Source organism: Hemicordylus capensis, chromosome 4 (assembly GCF_027244095.1).
Source record: "Hemicordylus capensis ecotype Gifberg chromosome 4, rHemCap1.1.pri, whole genome shotgun sequence".
NCBI classification, from domain to species: domain Eukaryota; kingdom Metazoa; phylum Chordata; class Lepidosauria; order Squamata; family Cordylidae; genus Hemicordylus; species Hemicordylus capensis.
The window spans coordinates 212,363,806-212,382,944 of NC_069660.1; the positions used below are offsets into that span (position 1 = coordinate 212,363,806).

The window sequence follows — 19,139 nt, forward strand, 5'->3', positions numbered from 1 at the left end:
GTAGTCTTCCATTCAAATGCAAACTGGGGTAGAGCTTGCTTAGCAAAGGGGACAATTCATGCTGGCTACCACAAGACCAACTCTCCTTCCTTGAGTAGCTACATTGGGAGAAAATTTCCCAAGTACAGTATATACCCATCACCTTCTCAGTCCCCTGCATGTCTCACCTACAAAAGTCCATGCTGCTTCTTTTGCCTTAAAAAGCAATCCCTGCATCATCAATATCAAAAGCAACCATTTGACAGCCTGGGTGGAGAAGTGAATCTATTTTGTTAGTCCCACAGAGCTTATAAAAACTCTGGGCTTTACCTCAGAATAATCTTTACAGACATTGGTCACATCAATGAATCATTTCTTACTACTGCATATTCATGGCTGGAGGACTCTTCAATTAGTGGTTTTCTGAGAGTGTCTGAAAGCTGATGAATAACCACAGGTATGAATGCAAATGGCTGAGATACATGACTGTTCTCAACAGTTACGTAGTCCACTGTAATAATAATAAGTAATAGAGGAGAACTTCAGTTTCTGTTGCAGTAGAACCAGAATACTGCTGTTACTACATATCACATCGCTTGGATTAGTGAGATCTCTTTTTAGCCTGGTATTAAAGTAAATAGTGTAATCAACACACATGCATGTTGTAGTCATCATGCGATGATTTGGATGAGACACCATTGGTCTAACACAGGGCTGCATAACTTCAGTTCTCTAGCAGTTTTTGGACTACAGCTCCCATCATCCCCAGCCACAGTGGCTAATAGTCAAAGATTATTGTAGTCCAACATGTTAAGTGGCACAGCAGGGAAATGCTTGACTAACAAGCAGAAGGTTGCTGGTTCGAATCCCTGCTGATACTATACCGGGCAGCAACAATATAGGAAGATGCTGAAAGGCATCATCTCATACTGCATGGGAGGAGGCAATGGTAAACCTCTCCTGTATTCTACCAAAAGAAAAACACAGGGCTCTGTGTGCACCAGGAGTTGAAATCGACTTGACGGTACACTTTACTTTTAGTCCAACATCTGTAGGAGGGCCAAACAATAGACAGAATGTTCATATTACTTCAAATGCTATAGCCCATTTTCATAAATTTTCTAAAAAGGGATCTGATTGTTACAAGTCGGGCTGTCCAGGGCACCAGAACTGTAAGAGGGGCAAAGAAAAATGGCTGCAGATTAAATCACTCCAAATTCAGGCTTGGTCTACATGTGCAGTTGAATGAGGAGCAAGGGAATAAAGTGGAAGAGTCCTGAGGTGGTAGTATAGACCAGGGTTTCTCAACGTTGGGTCCTCAGATGTTATTGGACTTCAGCTCCCATAATCCCCAACCAAAGGTCACTAGGGCTGGGGATTATGGGAGCTGAAGTCCAATAACATCTGGGGACCCAACGTCGAGAATACCTGGTATAGACCATTCCACTTGTGACATACAGGTAGGGGATGCTACTTTTGAATGTTGCCTTACAAAAATAAACTCCCTGCAAACAGAAAACTAGGGGCTAAGCTACACATCGAAGCTATTCTCACAATCCCTGGAAAGCGGGCTAAGGGAGCTTAGCTTGCTTTCCAGGGATTATGGGATCCACTGGGCTTGCAGGCGAGCCCGGTGTTCCCAAGGCAGCTAGCCCGCCTAATTACCCCTCCCCTTAGGCAAGGTTACCTGCTACCCAGTGTGGCAGAGAAAAGCAGAGACTCCCTTCAGGCTCAGCAATTGCCCAGCTCAACCAAGCAATCAGATCTGGGCCTAGGGGATAAGCAGGTTTGGGAGACAGCATTTAATGCTTGTTTCAGGCACCCTGCTGTCTAGAGCTGCTACTGCATACATTTGTAGGGAGAAATGTGGCTGCCAGTTGGAAGATAAACAAAACAGCCCATCTTTAGAACTGTCTTACTAGATGGTGGGGCTATTCTCATGAGCAGCAAAAATTGGGCTAGGAGAGCCTAGCCCGATTTTTGCTGCTCGTGTAAACCACCGGGCTCACAGGCGAGCCTGGTGGCTTACAAGCGACTAGCCCACATCTGTAGCCCTCCCCTAAGCCCAGGTTTGCGGAGTGAGCACTCCGCAAACCTGGACTTCCTGATCATGTGTAGTCGCAATGTGGCTCCATGCCATGGCTACTCATGAGTAGATCCTCAGTGTGGAGGCGAAAAGCCGCCTCCCGACTCTGGGGGTCTCCCTAGTATGCCCTGCGCACTTGCGCAGGGCATATTGGCGCTTCCGGGGGCTGCGCGGCCCCTGAGCTCCCAGCCCCCGCCGACTCCGTCACAGAGCCGGCAATCATGTAGGCGGCCAATTTGGCTGCCCAGGGCTCCTGCTCTGATCATGAGCGGGGAGAGCGGGCTTAGCCCACTCTCCCCGCTCTGCTGCAGAAACTGGGTCTCACTGATCGTGAGACCTGGCTCGGTGTGTCCTAAATTTTATTTATTTGATGTATATGCCCCTTTTTTGCCACAAGGTCTCAAAGCAGCTAATGAATAATTAAAAAGAAAGTACAATAAAAACCACAAGCAACATTTGCAATAAAGCATAAATAAAACTATAAAAATAAGGGCATCTTCACTAAGGTATTCTCTGATGGTTCTGCACCCTCTGAAACCATTTTTTACTCCTTGACAAACATGTTGCTAGAGTGCAAACAGGCACTTCTGAATGTGGTTATTCTCTTATATTTAGCAGGAGAAGACACCGAAGTCGTTCACAAGACCAGCCCTAAAGGGGTAGAACAGGGCTATCCCAGGTAGGACGGGTCGAGTGCAGCATTGGGATCGCTTCTGATCATGGCAGTCCACCCCTGGGTAGTCCTGCTTCTATATCCGGGCTAAAAGTGAGGTAGGACGACACATTGCCCGGATCGTGTGGGCACTCAGGCTGCCAGCAGCCATCTGTACCATAGAGCAGTGGGAGCGATCCCGCAGCAGAAATTTCTCCAACGCACCACACTGCTTACAAGGTGCATTGTGGGATCCCTGGAGGCCGGGCTTCTCCACCCCCTCCCCTGCCGGCTTCTATCTTCCCCACACCCTTCCCCAGCCCCAGCCCAGCATCCCTCATGTTGTTGCTGCTGCTGGTGTCTGTCTTAAGTTTCTCTTAAGATTGCGAAGCATTTTGTTTATTATTATTTTTCTATGCAAACCACTTTGAGCACTTAGTTGAAAAATGGTATGTCAATATTCAAAGTAGCAGTAGTAGAAGCAGTCACTTTACAGAACTGAGAGAGGATCCATTTTCTGTTCAACGATGACTGAGAGCTTTCAGAATCATTAGTGAGACACAGCGAGTTCTGTGACATCTGCATGTTTCTAACCAAAACTGTAAGTTGTTGTTCAGGTCTGCTTTTCTAAAATAAACTTTGGTTTGAAAAGCATATGGCAAGAAATTGTGGCATTGTGGGACCAAGGGTGAAATGAGGGCATTGTAGAAAATAATAATAAAAAGTCCTCCAAGTGGAAAAAATGGTTCACAACCAAACTTCAAATAGTGCAGATGTTTTTCTCCTTTGATGTTAAAATGCCATATGCATAAAGGACAAACAAACCGAATGTGCTTTCACCATAAGCAAAGCCTCTGACTTTTAGAAAGCTTATGAATGACAGCAGCAAAACAATAAAGGGCCAGGGAGAATATTTCTGGAACAAATCTGGTTTGCTATTGTTGTTTTCCTCCTCAAATCAGGCCGTGATTGCAGCTTAATTGGAAGGAAGGACATGGGAACATGAGCGACATGTTGAATAGACTCATTACTGTGTGAACCTCTGCCAACCCTGGAGGGGCGGGAGAGGCAAGCTTGCTGCTTTCCAAGGGTTTTAAAGCCTGGGCTGAGATGGAAGTTTCACGTAAACTGTAATTATGAACTGTTTGCTCTGTGATTTTTTAAAAAAATATTCTGTATTTGTATGATCTTCTGAGTGTCTTATAACTTATCTTTTTAAAAAAGGATTGTTGGAGAATGCTTTGAGCACCATGATAGGAAACCATTTTGTAAACACATAATAACTGTTGGGACTTAAGAGAATACGGAACCCCATTCTACTGCTTTTGACTAGGACTTCATTATGAGTCAGGGCTTAGCTTAGAATCTGTTTTCAATGCCAGGGTCTCAGCTCTGGAATATGCAGAATCATAATAAAGACTGCCTCTGATTATGTGCAGAGAGAATTTCTGTTCACCACTGAATCACTACAACCAGCCCCTATCCACCTGGGAATAAAAGGTAGAGATTTTAGAATAATTCTCCAAATTTTGCTAGGGCCTAGCACCTCTTTTTTAAAATGAAGGTGAGAGGGCTTGGCCTTGGCTGGCCCTCAGTCTAAATACCTGCCGCCCCTGGTTTAGGGTTTTTAGCTTAAAAAAAAAAACACAACTGGTTCTGCTAGAGGAGCCACAAAGTTGTGGATCTGGCATGTTTCCCTGAGTAGGGAGCTCCATAAAACAGGGACCACACCAAGAATGCACTGTTCCTGGCAAATGACAATTCACTTCCACTAATGGTGGAAGGGCTTTGTCACTAGCAACTTCGTTGATTCATTTATCTATGTAAACCACTTTGACAACTTTTCTTGAAAAGCAGTATATAAATATTCTTAGTTCTGGACAAGACCTTAGTTCTCTCAAGGTTCACATGGAATGCGGCTTTCCCTCAAATTCCTTGGTTCTAGGCCTGGGGGCTGCACAGCTTTGGCCCTCTAGTTGTTTTTCAGCTCCTGCTCCCACCACATCCAGTCACAGTGGCCAATAGTCAGGGATCATGAGAGTTTGTAGGCCGACATCTGCAGGAGGGCTGAAGTTGTGCAGCCCTGGTCTAGGCCATTTAGGATTGTAAAGGTTAAAAATCACTGTTTTGAATTTGTGCTGGAAACAAAATGGAAGCCATTTTAGCTTCTTCTGAGATAACGGGTATAATATGGAGATGGAGTTCCAGTGCATCGACCTTTTGCACCAACTATCCTAATGACCACTATGCGCATTGGGAGCAGAGGTAGTTAGCGAGAGTCTCCTTACCTGCCCCTGCTTTCCTCTGCTCTATGACCCCTGCCTTGACTCCTCAGGTACTTCCTGTAGTGAGTCAGTCCTCTTCCTTTCCTCCTAAAGAGAAGATGGAAACATCTCTCTCTCTCTTCCTACCTACTCAATGTGTAGCTGATAGATAGGATATGTACTTCACCAATAAATCAATTTAGTCTAGACTCTACAGTGATCTCCATGTGTGTTACTTAAATAGCTGCAACAACTAAACTCTGCACTCTGTAACTGGAGTGGTAGCTTCCTTGGTGCTTTGCTAAATAATCACAAACCCCAACAATATGGTCCCTGCACTCAGCACCTAACAACAGGCTGCTGCCATATTCTAAATCAGCTTCCAGGTAGTCTTCAAGGGCAGCTCAGATAATAATGAGGCTATTCCCACGATCAACAGAAAGTGGGCTAAGGGAGCTTAGCCAGATTTCAGTTGATCATGGGAACCACCGGGCTCATGGGCAAGCCTGGTGCTCCCAAGGTGGCTAGCTCGCCTAAAACACCCTCCCCTTAAATGAGGTTAACGGCATGGATGTTCCGTTAACCACCTTTTGTTGCTCGTGTGTCGGTGCGGTGCACGGCAGCACATGAGTAGACCCCCGACCAGGAGGCTGCAAGCATCGGGGGTCTTTCCAGGATGCCCCACACACTTGCGTGGGTCATCCTGGAACTTCTGGGGGCCGGCTGGCCCCTGATCCCCGCCACCCCTGCCGGGTCCATGATGGAGCCAGCAATCGTGTGGGCGGCTGATCCGGATGCCCAGGGCTCTGGGCAGGATCGTCTGCGGGGAGAGCAGGCTAAGCCTGCTCTCCCTGCAAAACCAATAGAAGCTCTTCTCATCAGGGGTGTAGCAAGGTTGGAGTGGGCCCAGAGACAAGATTTTAAAATGCCCCCCCCCCCGCTGATACACACACACAAACACACTTCACAATATACAGTGCGCTCACACTCACATCCCCATTATGAATACGGTGAATACTTAGTTCACATTGAATTGAGTTTCTTTTACTCAGTCTCTGCTCCTGCTGATCTCCAAGAGACGCAACATAATTTATAGGGGGTGCAACACGGGTGGGTGGGGAGTCATGTGATGTGCCTCTGGGGGGCCCCTCGAGGCAGTGGGGCCCCAAGATGACTGCCTCCCCTTGCCTAATGGTAGTTACACCCCTGCTTCTCATGGATTGTGAGAAGAGCTTCAATATCTGGTTGGTTTAAACAACTAACCCTAAGTGCAGAGTTTTTTCCAGAAACATCTGTGTAACTACCAAGTGTCCCAGTAGCTACTCAACCTAAAGCCAGGATAATGGAATCCCTAGAAGCAGAAGTAACTCGCACACCGTACATACGGATGTGGTAAGAACAGCTGATTTTATGAATCAGCCCTCAGGATCATTTTTGTACTACAAACAACCCTGACTGAAAACTTCATTTCCAATGAGGGCTTCAAACAAAGGATTATTCAAGCCATCCATCATTTTATTTCAGCATTTGAGATCATTTCTTTTAAGTGCGGTATTTTAGTGCCATAAAAGAAGCTGATACAGCAATGGCCTTAACATTCCCTGGTCATTACATCACTCTAATCACCTGCCTTGAGACGTCTTTTTGACCTGCCTTGCCATGTCTGCCAGCAGGAACTGCTGTGTTTGCATGGTTTTATGATGCACAGTGCTTCTTTAATGGAAACTGTGAGGCAGCAAAACAGCATATTTGCACAAAGGGAATTAGCTGCTTGCAAACAGCTTGCACACACTGTATAGGCAGAGTTTCAAAAAAAACGGGCCGAACTGCAGGTTCCCACATCTATATCTGGTATTTTTAAATACAGTTCATGTTGATTAATATGGGGAGAAGCTGTATAGAAAAACCAAATCCTGAAATATGAAAAAGGACATCCTTCAAATCAGAGTGAACTAACTATGCATGTGACCAGTTTTCAGAACGGATTTCTTCTTCTGCATTTGGAAAAGCTGGGGTTGGTTTTAACAAAAGGAAATTTTCTGGCAATAAGGAGGATACAAAACAGAAATGTGTGCAAAAAGGTGTCCAAGAGAGACACCTTACTCTCTTGGTCCAAGAGTGGCATTGCAGAGTTATGTCTCATAACATCAGTGACATCCCTTATCGCCATTTTAGTCCACATCTCCAGCTAACAAAGAAGAGTAAATGCAAGTAACTTTACTTGCTCACAACAATTCCATGTTACTATTATTATATGTACATATATTACTTTTAAACAACATAAGTCCTCAAAGTGGTTCACATAGTAAAAACAGTGGTTTACGCTCTCTCTCTCTCTCTCTCTCTCACACACACACACACACCCAACAGAGACATCGAGCACCACCACTGGTGAGATGCTATCTGAGCTGAATAGCAACAGCTGCTAAAAAGAAAAGAGCCACTATTCTCTCCCCACCAGCCACCCTACTTTTTATTCCAGTAAGATTACAACAGTGCATATAATATAATGGGAGCCACTACTTAAAAAGGTTTTCTCTTTGCCCAACTAGCAGGGATTTTCTTGCCTTTCCCTTCACTTGCCCCTCTAGTGATCATACTTTAAAGCAGTGGCAATTTATTGTGGCTGGGAATGCTGGGAGTTGTAGTTCAGCAACATCTGGAGGACCCCACATTAAGAACCACTGCTGTAGAGTATAAGTTCCTGGAGATAGGAGCCTGCTTTTATGTGTGTATCTTACTTTGTAAAGCACCATGGACACTGCTGGTGCAGTGGGAATGATACATAATTAGATTCAGGAATGGCTTGTGACATTTGCACACCTGTATTTCCATATGGCAATCCTAAGAGCAATGGATGCCCTTCCTAGGGCAAGTGCTGCATTTTCCTAGATACAAAACATAGCGTATCCAACACTGTAAAAATGAGATGTTCTCCACATCCTTGAAAAGAGCACCAAACCTTGTGCTACACGTTTGCGTGGAAAGAATGAGCAGGAAAGTAAGAGTCAGCCATTTGCCGGCGGTTGCAGCCTTGTGGATATTTTGACCCCCTGCTATTAATACGGCTCTTTGAGATCATAGGAGAGGGAATATTTTTAACTCCTGAGCCTTGCCATGACACACAGAATACTTGCAAGCAGAGTCTGCATTAGGCAAAGCAGGCACAGCAGCAGTTCACTTAATCTGCTGGGGACAGGTGTTGCCAGTTGAAGGAAAGATATTCATCACTTTAGATGTCAAGGCAAGAAACCTTGAGCTCAACTCTTCACAGCGCCAAGCTCCCTTACATACTTAAAGATTGTTTTACTGATCTCCCGAGGAAGGGGATTTAAGATGAGAGGCTGCCTTGTTTAGATGAGGGGGGAAGCCAGAGCAGATAAAAATCCCTTTTTAATTAGTGTTTTTTAAAATGAAGGTTTTGAGAGACTTTATATCTATATATAGATATACAGATATAAAATGGCACAGCACACAGGGTTTGCTGGGAGGGAAAAACCTTACTTATTCTGTGATGATGGGCTTCCTTTCCATGTTGTTTTCAAAACTTCCATTAATTAACCACACTAAAGATCCAGCAGACTTTCACCTTAAGCTCTTGCTAAAGTTTATTAAACTTCAGGGCAGGGTATTGATCCGGACTAAGGGTGCCGAACCAGTTCAGACGAGGACCAAACCAGTTTGGCGCATGGGGAGAAGAGCGGTAGCTTTAAGAAAGAGGAGAGCAGGTCTTTACCTGCTCTCTGGTGCCCCATGCAGTTTCCTGCTGGGGTGGAGCTTGTTCCAAGTACCCGTGCACAGCGCCAGCAAGCGGACACCGTGTGCATGATCAGCAACACCATGCTGATGACACAAACGGTGCATGTGCGGATGCCATGTGTGTGCTGGTGCCACACGTGGGTACTTGAGATGGGTGCCACCCCAGCAGGAAGCTGCATGGGGCGGCGGAGAGCAGGCAAGGACCTGCTCTCCTGTTTCTTAAAGCTCCTGCTCCCCTCCCTGTGGCACCAAAATGGTTCGGGCCTTGTCCAAACTGGTTCGGTTCCAAACCAGTGCTCAAACCTCAGTCTGTGCACATCTTTACTATGGACTGTCTCAGAGAGGTCTCTGAAATCTTCAGGCTTTCAGAGGTCCCTCCCTGGGCCCCTTCCTACTCACAAGGGTCCTCTCCTAAGGTTTGTCATAGGGCTTATCTTGGCGGATGGGATGAGGAGATTGGTGGCACTGATGGAGCAACTGTTTCAGTCAAGTCACTCTGCCACCAAAGCACAAAAAGACTACAGGCACAGAAGTGGTCTAAGGAATCAGTAGTGGGCCCTTCTGATGGTTCTAGGCCCTGTAGCAGCTGCCCATTGATGCCAACTGCTGACACCAGGCCTTGGCACTACTGAAGCACTGGCCTCTGGTGAATGTATGCACATTGCTTCCAATTGCCCAAGACATCCTCTTATCTGCAAATATGATGCATGAGCAATCCCCAAGTCCAATTGCAATTAAGTTGGTGACTGGTATGCTTCCATGTGCAAAACACTCATTTGAAATCCCCAATAGACAGAACTTAACCGTTTTGGCTGAGTTATTTGTCTTTTCTATAATTAACAGAGAGGGCTCTTTTTACTCAACATACTGCTTTCAAAATAGTTTGCTCAAGATCTGATTAATCTGGAGCATTTCCACTTCCTCGAATCCCTGCTGATATGTTTCCCAGACTATGGGGAAACCCCAAATTGGGCAGCAGCAATATAGGAAGATGCTGAAATGCATCATCTTGTACTGCATGGGAGGAGGCAATGGTAAACCCTTCCTGTATTCTACCAAAGAAAACCACAGGGCTCTGTGGGCGCCAGGAGTCGAAATCGACTTGACAGCACACTTTACTTTACTTCTTCTGCCCTTAAAATAAAAATAAAAATCTATGACTATGGAGCTATGAGTTTTGTATCTTTCGCCTAGAAACAAAAGTTTGGGGCGATATCCAAATTAGATAGATAGATAGATAGATAGATAGATAGATAGATAGATAGATAGATAGATATTCTGTGTTGCCCTCAAGCAGATAAGAAGCAGATATCCTGGCAAATAAATGTCTTTTAAAAATAATAATTCGAGGGTATCGTCATTGTTGAAGTTAGCAACCAATGTTTTACAGACTTCCTCTGTCTTTGACCGTTCTTGGCATCGGCTGGGAAGAGCACCATTCTTTGTACCCTTGATGCCCCACTGCATATCTGAGCTCACTGGGAGTGGGCTCCTGCCACCTCTCTGCAATCTATCTGGTCCTCTCCCCTGACATGTCCTAGGTGGTTTCCTTTTATGCAGCCCCAGCCATTCCCCTTCCCCTACTCATGTGCCAAGTGAGGCCTGTCAGCTCACCGACCAATTATAGACTCTGTATATATATCACTGGTCTGTTATTTGTCCCCCACAAGGAGTGGGGGACAAAGATCCTGGGGGGAGGGTCCTGCAGCTAGGCAACAGCTTGCTCTTTACTCTTCCCATGAGGTGCAGGGGCTTTTCTTCACCATTTCCTCCCACGGCCCAACCCAACCTTGCAATGCCCTTGGTCGCAAGGCCAAGGAATGGGCAGGGGTCCACATGGTACTCTGCTACAAGGGACTATCAAGAACTTGGCAAGCCACACTGAATGCGGGTGTGCTCTATTCAGCTTGGTGGGTCATAAATTGGGCAGGTCTGATTGAAGCAATTCTGGTACCATTTCAGAAGACCTCTTGCCTACTTGCATAATCTTCTCCATCTACCAGTGCTTTCCTTTCAAAGTGGATGATGATAAAGGAACAGACTCCTTTAGAACAGATTTGTGAAACATCGACTCGCCTAACTGCCTTTGGTGTAAGACCTAAATCATTACAAAATTTTAAATATTTTTGTAAAGAGCAGGGAAGTCTTATAAAAAATTGAGCTACATATGATTCACCTATACCTGTGGGCTCATAAATATTTTTAGTGCACAGAGATTGTTTCTGTCAACTAATTTCCTAGGCTATTTTAATGTACATGGGCATGAACGAATTTGTAACCCATTTGCTGCCTTGAGAAAAATCAGCTCACATTAATATAGAAAATGGAAATGAAAAATAGAAAACTAGTGGGTCAGGATATCAGAAAATTATTCCTAAGGAGCCTGAATGGCCAGAGGGGTTTTCAAAAACTCCTGGTGCAAAGTTTGAATTACTTTGCATTTAATGGGGCGTGAATCAAGGACAAGCTGGAGGGATCACGGTCTTCATCTAAAAAGGAAACAGTCAGAATTCCTGCCAACATCAACTGCAATGAAAGATTAAACCATGGCCCCTTCCAGACATGCACTTCCTGCTTCAGTATCCCTGTCCGCTGTACGTCACTGAGACACATTTATAAGGGTTGAGCAACAAGCTCTACATATTCCAGAGGATTTACTGAAGGCCTTGCCTTCCAGCTGCTCCATATCGGGTGAAACGCAGAAGATTTTTACAGAGCGGCCCTCCCTCTAATTTTCAAGAGGCAATTGCCTTGACTCATGCGATGGGCATGAGTAGCACTGTAGTGGAATGCCAAGTGTTGCTTTATTTACTCTGGGTTATATTTGAATCACCTTCTTATAATCAGGATTATCTGGACTTCCTGATCTTCCTGGCAAAGCACTATTGTCACACCTTGCATCATATTATCATTCATATATACACACACACCCCTACCTGAACCCTACTAACAAAACAAAATAATTTGGCATATTGTTGGTACTTACATGTATTAATCAGGATAAATCCAGACCACCTAATTAACAGTATAATACTAGAGATCTAAGGTCAGTGCATAAACCGACATTCAGTATTGCACTTCTGGGTTAGGGACAGTGTTCCCTCTAACAAGGATTCCTAGATGTTGTTGACTACAACTCCCAGAATCCCCAGCTGCAATGGCGTTTGCTTGGGATTATGGGAGTTGTAGTCAACAACATCTGGAAATCCCTGTTAGAGGGAACGCGGGTTAGGGATGTGCAAAATGTTTCGAGCTCAGAACGACTAGTCTCAAAATGGACCATTTGGAGTATTCAGAGTCAAAATGGAATGCCCTTCAAATGAAGGGCTCGTTCCATGGGAACAATCGGCTTGGCTGGTTGTTCTGACAGAACATTCTGGACATTTGTGTCCAGTTTTGCAGAACACAAATGCCTGGAATGTTCTGTCAGAATGAGCCGGTCAAGTTGGTTGTTCTATTGGAATGAGCCCTTCATTCCGTTTCAGCTTGGAAATGGCCCACTTAGAGGCAGGCCTATCTGAGCCCAAAACATTCCACACATTTGAGGTCTCTACATAACACATTACCACCAGGGCTCACCAATTAGTCAACAAAAACTTTAGTTCATCAATCCACTCATTAGACCAATTAAAGCTTCTGGCTGTACTAGCAATAAATCAGTGGTTATTTATGTAACCCTTATTCATCTGGACTGATAGGATTCTTCCTGAATCATCGAGGATGCAAATCCCCCAGTGCTGGGTGTCAACAGCCACTTGGAGCCAACTGTTAAGGTGAAACAAATGCCCAGGTTCCTTCAGTACTTGTTCTCGCCTTGAATACATAAAGATAGGGAGTCAAGTGCTGTGGAGTCAACTAATTCCATTGTCTCCTGTGGAGGATGGATGTTACACTGGAGGAAGAATCTTGTAGTGCTGTCCTAAATTGACAGCTCACCTCTCTTGGTTAAAAAAATCATGACCAATCATGATTTTTTAATATCTATCTATCTATCTATCTATCTATCTATCTATCTATCTATCTATCTATCTAATGGTGGCAGGAAAGAAATGGACATACTGAGACTTGATCCATTGTGGACTAAATTCCACCCTTCTTCAAGTTCAACTACTTTCTCTATCCCACAGTTATACAGTTCAAGCACATTATTTTGAAACGGATGCCTCAAGGAATATAGTACCCACCTTGTTGCTTACTGGGGAGCCATCAAGTCCACTGAAACTTCTCTGCCCAGATGGAGGCACTTGGTAAACCTCTTGCTCCTGAAGACCATGGCCAGTAGGTACTTGGTAGATTCCCTGATTCAAATAAGAAGGTGGCACTTGGTAGATAGGGTCCCGAGGAGAAGTATGTGCACTTGGCACTTGGTAGACCTTTTGTTGGTTAAAGGGTTGCTGTACAGGTCCTGAATTTGGCATGTCTTGGTTAGAGGGATTCTCCTGCACAGGACCTACCAGAAGTTTCACACGGTTGCCAGGGACAATGCCTTGTCGTCCATGTAGAGAGCAGAGCCACCATCCTTCTAGTCCACCGGTGTTCTGTTCTATCACTGTTAAAATCTCACCTTTGCGGAAGGCCAACTCCTCTGCACATTCTGGGACGTTATCATAGAGGGCTCTTGCCATAAGATTCTGTAGAGGAGAGAGGAGGGCGGAATTTAAGCATAAATCCAACTTTGCAAGAAGTAAGAATTGCGTGAGGAGAATAGGGCAAAATCATTAAACAAATGTGGCATTAAACACACACACACACACACACACACACACACACTAAGAGCTGCAGACATTTTGTACCTGATAAGAAAGTAACATACAAAATGGTGCTCTCTACCCCAGGACCTCTTTGGATTAAATCTAACATTTTAAAACACAAAGAGATAGAGGTCTGATGCAGCAAAATGGCTTTTCCTCTCCATTCTGCTGCTGGAAGCAACGGTCTCACATTGCTTCATGGTAAATGTAGATCTGCCTAAAGAATTTATAGAAGCGCATGATCATGGAAATCTTCATATGGGAAAGAAAAAAAGAAACTAGAACTCTGTATTTTTGTCTTGCAATACAGCTTCAATGCTGACCAAGGATCTCTCCATATTCCTTGAAGAATAGGAAACTGAACTTGCTAAATCCTAGTCTCAGTCTGACACGTATGCCTTAAGAAAGATACACCACCTCTTTAGAACGTTGACGTTTGCCACCTTCACAGACAAACATTAGGCAATTTATCGGAAATGTGTTATAGGTTGAAATATATTCATCACCCGCTTTAAAAAGTAAGTAAGTAGTTTCTGCTGCTCATTTGAAGGATAAAGGCCAGAAAACATGAGACATACAACGCTCTCTAGGCTTCCCAATAAGACTTTGCTTGGGATTTCAACCATTGCCGAGGCCCAGTTGTCACTTCATCCTGATACGGTGAAAGCTAGAGCAGTGCTGCTGCTTCCTGTGCCACCATGGCAATAAGGAAAACCTAGACAAGACAGGAAGAGCCGCTTCCCCAAGCCAATATCAACCCTCAGAAAAACAAGTTAACCTTGACATGGGGAGGGGCTTACACATGGGTTCTTCTCCTCCTCATGTGATACCATGCGCTCTGCCAGACTCCTTATGTGACCTGCCAGAGGAGGGATAAGCAGCACCACTGTGACTTCCATGTTACCTAACTAATGTGAGTACCAGGCCTCACCCTTTGTCCATTATAGAGCACTCCGGCTTTCAGTCTCGTTAAATAATTTTGTTACAGGAGTCTATCCCATACCTGTCTAAAAATATGCTGTCTCCATGCACAGACAAAACATACGCTGTCTGTCTCTGTCTCTTTCTTTTCTGAATCCATGGCTGTCTGGCACATTCGGTACTGAGGTTGTCAGCCAAACTAGGCATCCAGGGAAAAACAGGCAAGCTGTATAGGCTGTCATTCTTGGAAGCCTTCACAAAGGCCTGGGACACTTCATTTCTTGGCTCAGGTGGTTACAACAAAGCATGCTGGCAGCCAAAGGCATTCACAGCACAGATAGTTATGGATGAATTATGAGGTATTGGAAATTAAGGAGGAAATGAATCTGAAGTGCTAAATACACATAGACACTGCACGTATAAACACAGATCAAGCTTGCCTGTGGCTTCTGTGACGTCTTCCAGCACCTGATCGTTTATTCCAAATGGGTACTTCAAAAATGGTAACCAATTTTTAAAGTAAAAAATGGGAAGCAAGTTATAAAAGTCCAGTTACTTTTCCTTACAACACCAAAGTGGTTTAATACTGCCTCATCTACTTCAATTCAACCGCCCAGAGACGTAAGTTTGGGCGGGGTATAAATTTAATAAATAAAAATAAATTTCTTCAATACAATACAATACAATCAAGAGGATATTTGTGAAGTAATTGCTTTTATTTCATGTACTTTTCTGAATGATAAGCCATGAGACATACTGTATGCCCTGTTCCGGTATTATAAAATATGGGGGGTGAGCACACTCCCTGAAGCCCTATTTAGAAGGAATTGCTTTGATGCCCCCCGCCCCCATTGTCCATGGTTACAGTGTTTAGCTGCAAAAACAGGGCCATAGCTAAGTGGCAGAACGACAGCTTTGTGTGCAGAAGTTCCCAAGTTCAAACCCTGGCATCCGCCAGTAGGGCTGAGGAAGACTCGTACCTGAAACCTTGGAGAACTGTTGCCAGGCAATGTAGATAATACTGAGCTAGATGGGCCAACGGTCTGACTTGGTAGAAGGCAGCTTTCTATGTTCCTATGATTGGAATGCCAGTGTTTCACTGCATTTTGATCACAGGAAGAATCTGTCCACATGTACAGCACTTGTCTCTGCGTACAAATGTAGCCATGGCCAGCAGGGCTTCTGAGCACGCCATCGGGGCTTTGGAGCACCCACACTTGGATAACTGGGAAATAAGATAAGTGAGGTTGATACAATGGCACTCTACTGTATTCTCGGGGCTAGTTCACACCTGACACTTTCCTTACTACAGTTGTTCTAATGGGAGAAAACTGCATAAACTATCATGTGTGAAAAATAACACAAATGTCTGTTCTGCTAGGTATACTTTCTGCCAGTCAGTTTTTAAACAAGTGTACACACACAAAACAGATACTTGTGAGATCTTCACAAAGGCAGATGGGCTTTTCCTATACCAAGCAGTAGTATCCAAATGTAAAACAGTTCTTATCCCAGAATACGGAAATTAGGATCTGAATAATACACATACCGTCTGTTACAAAGCAGAAGGTTTCTGAAATGGCTTCAGTTAAAACACCTAACACCAAATCCAGATTCTACTTCTGGGATCAGAGTGAAAAAGGAGACAAGAATACCATAAGGCATACAAAAATTTCATTTTAGGCCAATACTGTCAATCCTGATTGGAAGCGAATCTTGAACAAAGCTCCCTAAGATTTGGGGCAGATGCGTTCCCTAGTGGTGGCATCCAAGATCTTAAACCGGAGATTCTTTGGATGAAGCTAGAATTCCATACTTGTGAAATGTTTTATTTATCTGTTTGTTTATATTTAAATGTACAGTATATACCTTTCCCCATAAAAACATGCTTCTCTCTGTGTGCTATACTCCCTTCCTTTATTATAAAAGATTTAAAAGGGCAGATAGGAATAGTTTTGTCATCTCCAGCTCTTTTGAGGACTTCCATATATTACCTCATTTGACTCTAGGATCAACAAAAGAACCCACAACCAAACTGCATCTCAATGTCAGATCACTTTCAACATCTCCCAGCCACTGAAATGTTGACAACAAGAAGCAGCTAATTTTCTGTTGCTAGGCTATTGTCAGGACTCAGCCACACCCAGATCCTGGAGAAGCCTGCTCCGAGGATGAAGATGAGCTGATACCAACAAGAGCCTTTGTCACCAATCACAATCCAGCAGCGAGAACAGTCTTTAAAGACCACATAGAGCTGGACCTACAGGAGAAGCCCGAGATCTCAGAGAGCTAACATTCCCACCCAGACACAAGGGCATCCTCTGTTGCCCCTGGAGCCTCAAACAGCAATGCTGGCACCTGATCAGAGCTGACATCCAGAAAGAGAGGTGCCTGTCCAACGGCACAATGTCTTGTCTCAAAACCAGGCACCCACAAGGCGAGGCGGTCAGGATTACAGCACCCTGGATAGCTCCCAGTGAACAACTTGCTCTGACAAAGGCCGTACATGGAATGAGGTTTGACCTGGACTGGGCCTGATAGTTCAGGCTCAGACTATCCCTCTAGGCCAGGCCTGCTCAACATTGCCCCCCCCCCAGCTGTTTTTGGACTACAACTCCAATAATCCCCAGCCACAGTGGCCAATAGCAAGGGATTATGGGAGTTGTATACCAACATCTGCAGGAGGGCTGAAGTTGAGCAGCCATGGGCTCTGCTTTCCTGCTTGGAGAGCAGGCAGTCCTCTGGCCTGGAATCTAGCACTGCTCCTCCACTCCATCTAGTCCCTTCCCATATGAGACAATAAGCGTCATTGACTACACAGCTGCATCTCCCAGGAAACCTGGACATGCAGAGAGCCGCCCATCATGAGCTGTTCTTCAGCCACCATTGGGTGGCTGATCACCATCGTATCCTCATTTTCCTCACCCCTCCAACCAGAAGTAGCCAGCAGCAAAAAAGGTAAAAAATGAGAAAAGGCTATCCACACCCCCAGAGCTGGTGAATACATGGAGGAGGAGGAGGAGGGGCGAATTGAGTTGGGGAGCCTAGGAACAAGGCTGGTTAAAGCACACCACTTTTTGCTGCCTGTTTTATGCAGAACCTATACAGCTGGTATATTCCAACTCTAACCAACTGTGACCACCTCCAGCCCAATGAGCCAGATCCCTGTTTTACTAGGTCGGCAGGAGTCAGACATCTACTTTGAGTAGTCATGCAAACCGTTCAAGTTGCCAACTTTTAAACTGGAACAAAAGCATTGAATCCGGCAGGAGAAAAATTAGAGTGACAAACTGTCAGCAACAATTTAGCGAGCCAGGAATAAGCAAAGCTAACCAAAAGAAATCATGAAAGGCCTCCCCTCTTCCCTCGAGTCAAGCTTGGCTGGAGGGGCCCACGTTTGTGTTCTTGTTCGTCATGGCCTCGTGCACTACAGGTTCAGAACCAATTTTCATATAAACGTCAAGGAAGCTTGAGATGAATATGTAGCTATTAAAACACTCCATTTCCCTTCCATTGTTTTGCCATCAGTGGTGGCAAGGATAACTAACATGCCAGCAGAGGAGGCCCAAGGTATTGTGGCATCAAATGTTGTTTTGCCCCTCCATCGTGGTGGGGCCCAGCCCTCTTTCAAAATGGACCCTTGCAAGTGCTGAGAGTGGTGCAGGGGTGGGGGGGTTGCCAGCAGCCTCCTCTTCTCTCCCCATGCTTCTGGTAAGCTTTGCTAAGAGAGCAAATAATCCAGAAGAGCTGCTCCAATGACGGGTGCAGGGAGCATCTTGCTGCCTTGCCGATGCTTCAATTATCCACTGCCCGAGGTGACCTCCTCGTCTCACCCCACAGAAGGGACTGCCCCTGTCTGCCTGGTTGGTCAACCCTGCACCGTTCTATGCTGGACTCTTCAAAATGGCCACTCTTTGAATTCTGTGTGTCCTTGACAGACAGCCAGACCCTATGTTTGTCTCAGTCTGGTTTGAAACAGCAGGTATTTCCAGACAGAGGGCTTTTCATAGGCTTGTATAATGAACTGCATGGGCAGCTATAGCTAGGCATCTACACTTAGCTGTCCTGCACTAGCTTATCCTGCTATTTTCTGCCCACCAGGGCGGAGCACTGCAGAACAATGTGGCTGGGCTCTCTCGCCATCCCTCCCTCTAAAACAACTGCTAATCCCCCTTTGTTGTGAATGCAGAATGTCTCCTAGTTGCAGCACTGAACCATGAGCAGCAGCAATCATTGGGAGGGAGGGAGAGAAGGCTGAGGGGGAGGAGGCTTCTTTTCCTTAAAGGCGAAAAATAAAAAAAAAGCTAACATACCGGGAAGAACACAACTGCAACATCATCATCATCAACAACAACTCTTTAAAAAGTTGGCTGAAAGATCACAATGCTGATCAAACTGACCTTAATAATAAAAAGAAAGACTGCATCAGGTGAGAGTGGGAAGGAAAGTATGTTCAGGTGCAGAACCGAGTGGGTTTGTGGGGACATATCATTGGGAGTCAGTCCACACATACATCACCACTTACACAACTGACCTTTTCTCTACAGTCTGTTCTAGACCATCTATATCTTTTCATCCACAAGCAAGCCCCCACCCCACCCCACCGACCACCTTCTGTGACCAACTAAGGATAGATGAAGTAATGAAAAGACACCAGTATTTCACAGATTGGCAGGCAGATCATGCAATGGAGTTGTGGGTGTGCATTTTTTGCACACAGAATTCAT

General features: G+C 45.0%; 1 protein-coding gene across 2 annotated transcripts in view; it reads right to left on the minus strand.

Moving 5' to 3' along the window:
- NEDD9 (neural precursor cell expressed, developmentally down-regulated 9) overlaps positions 1–19,139 on the minus strand; it is a 72,609-nt gene that overhangs the window by 24,941 nt on the left and 28,529 nt on the right. For both annotated transcript variants that reach the window (XM_053250062.1, XM_053250061.1), the window contains exon 2: positions 12,925–13,371. In XM_053250062.1, coding sequence (XP_053106037.1) covers positions 12,925–13,371 — 447 coding nt within the window. The remainder of the gene's footprint in view (positions 1–12,924; positions 13,372–19,139) is intronic.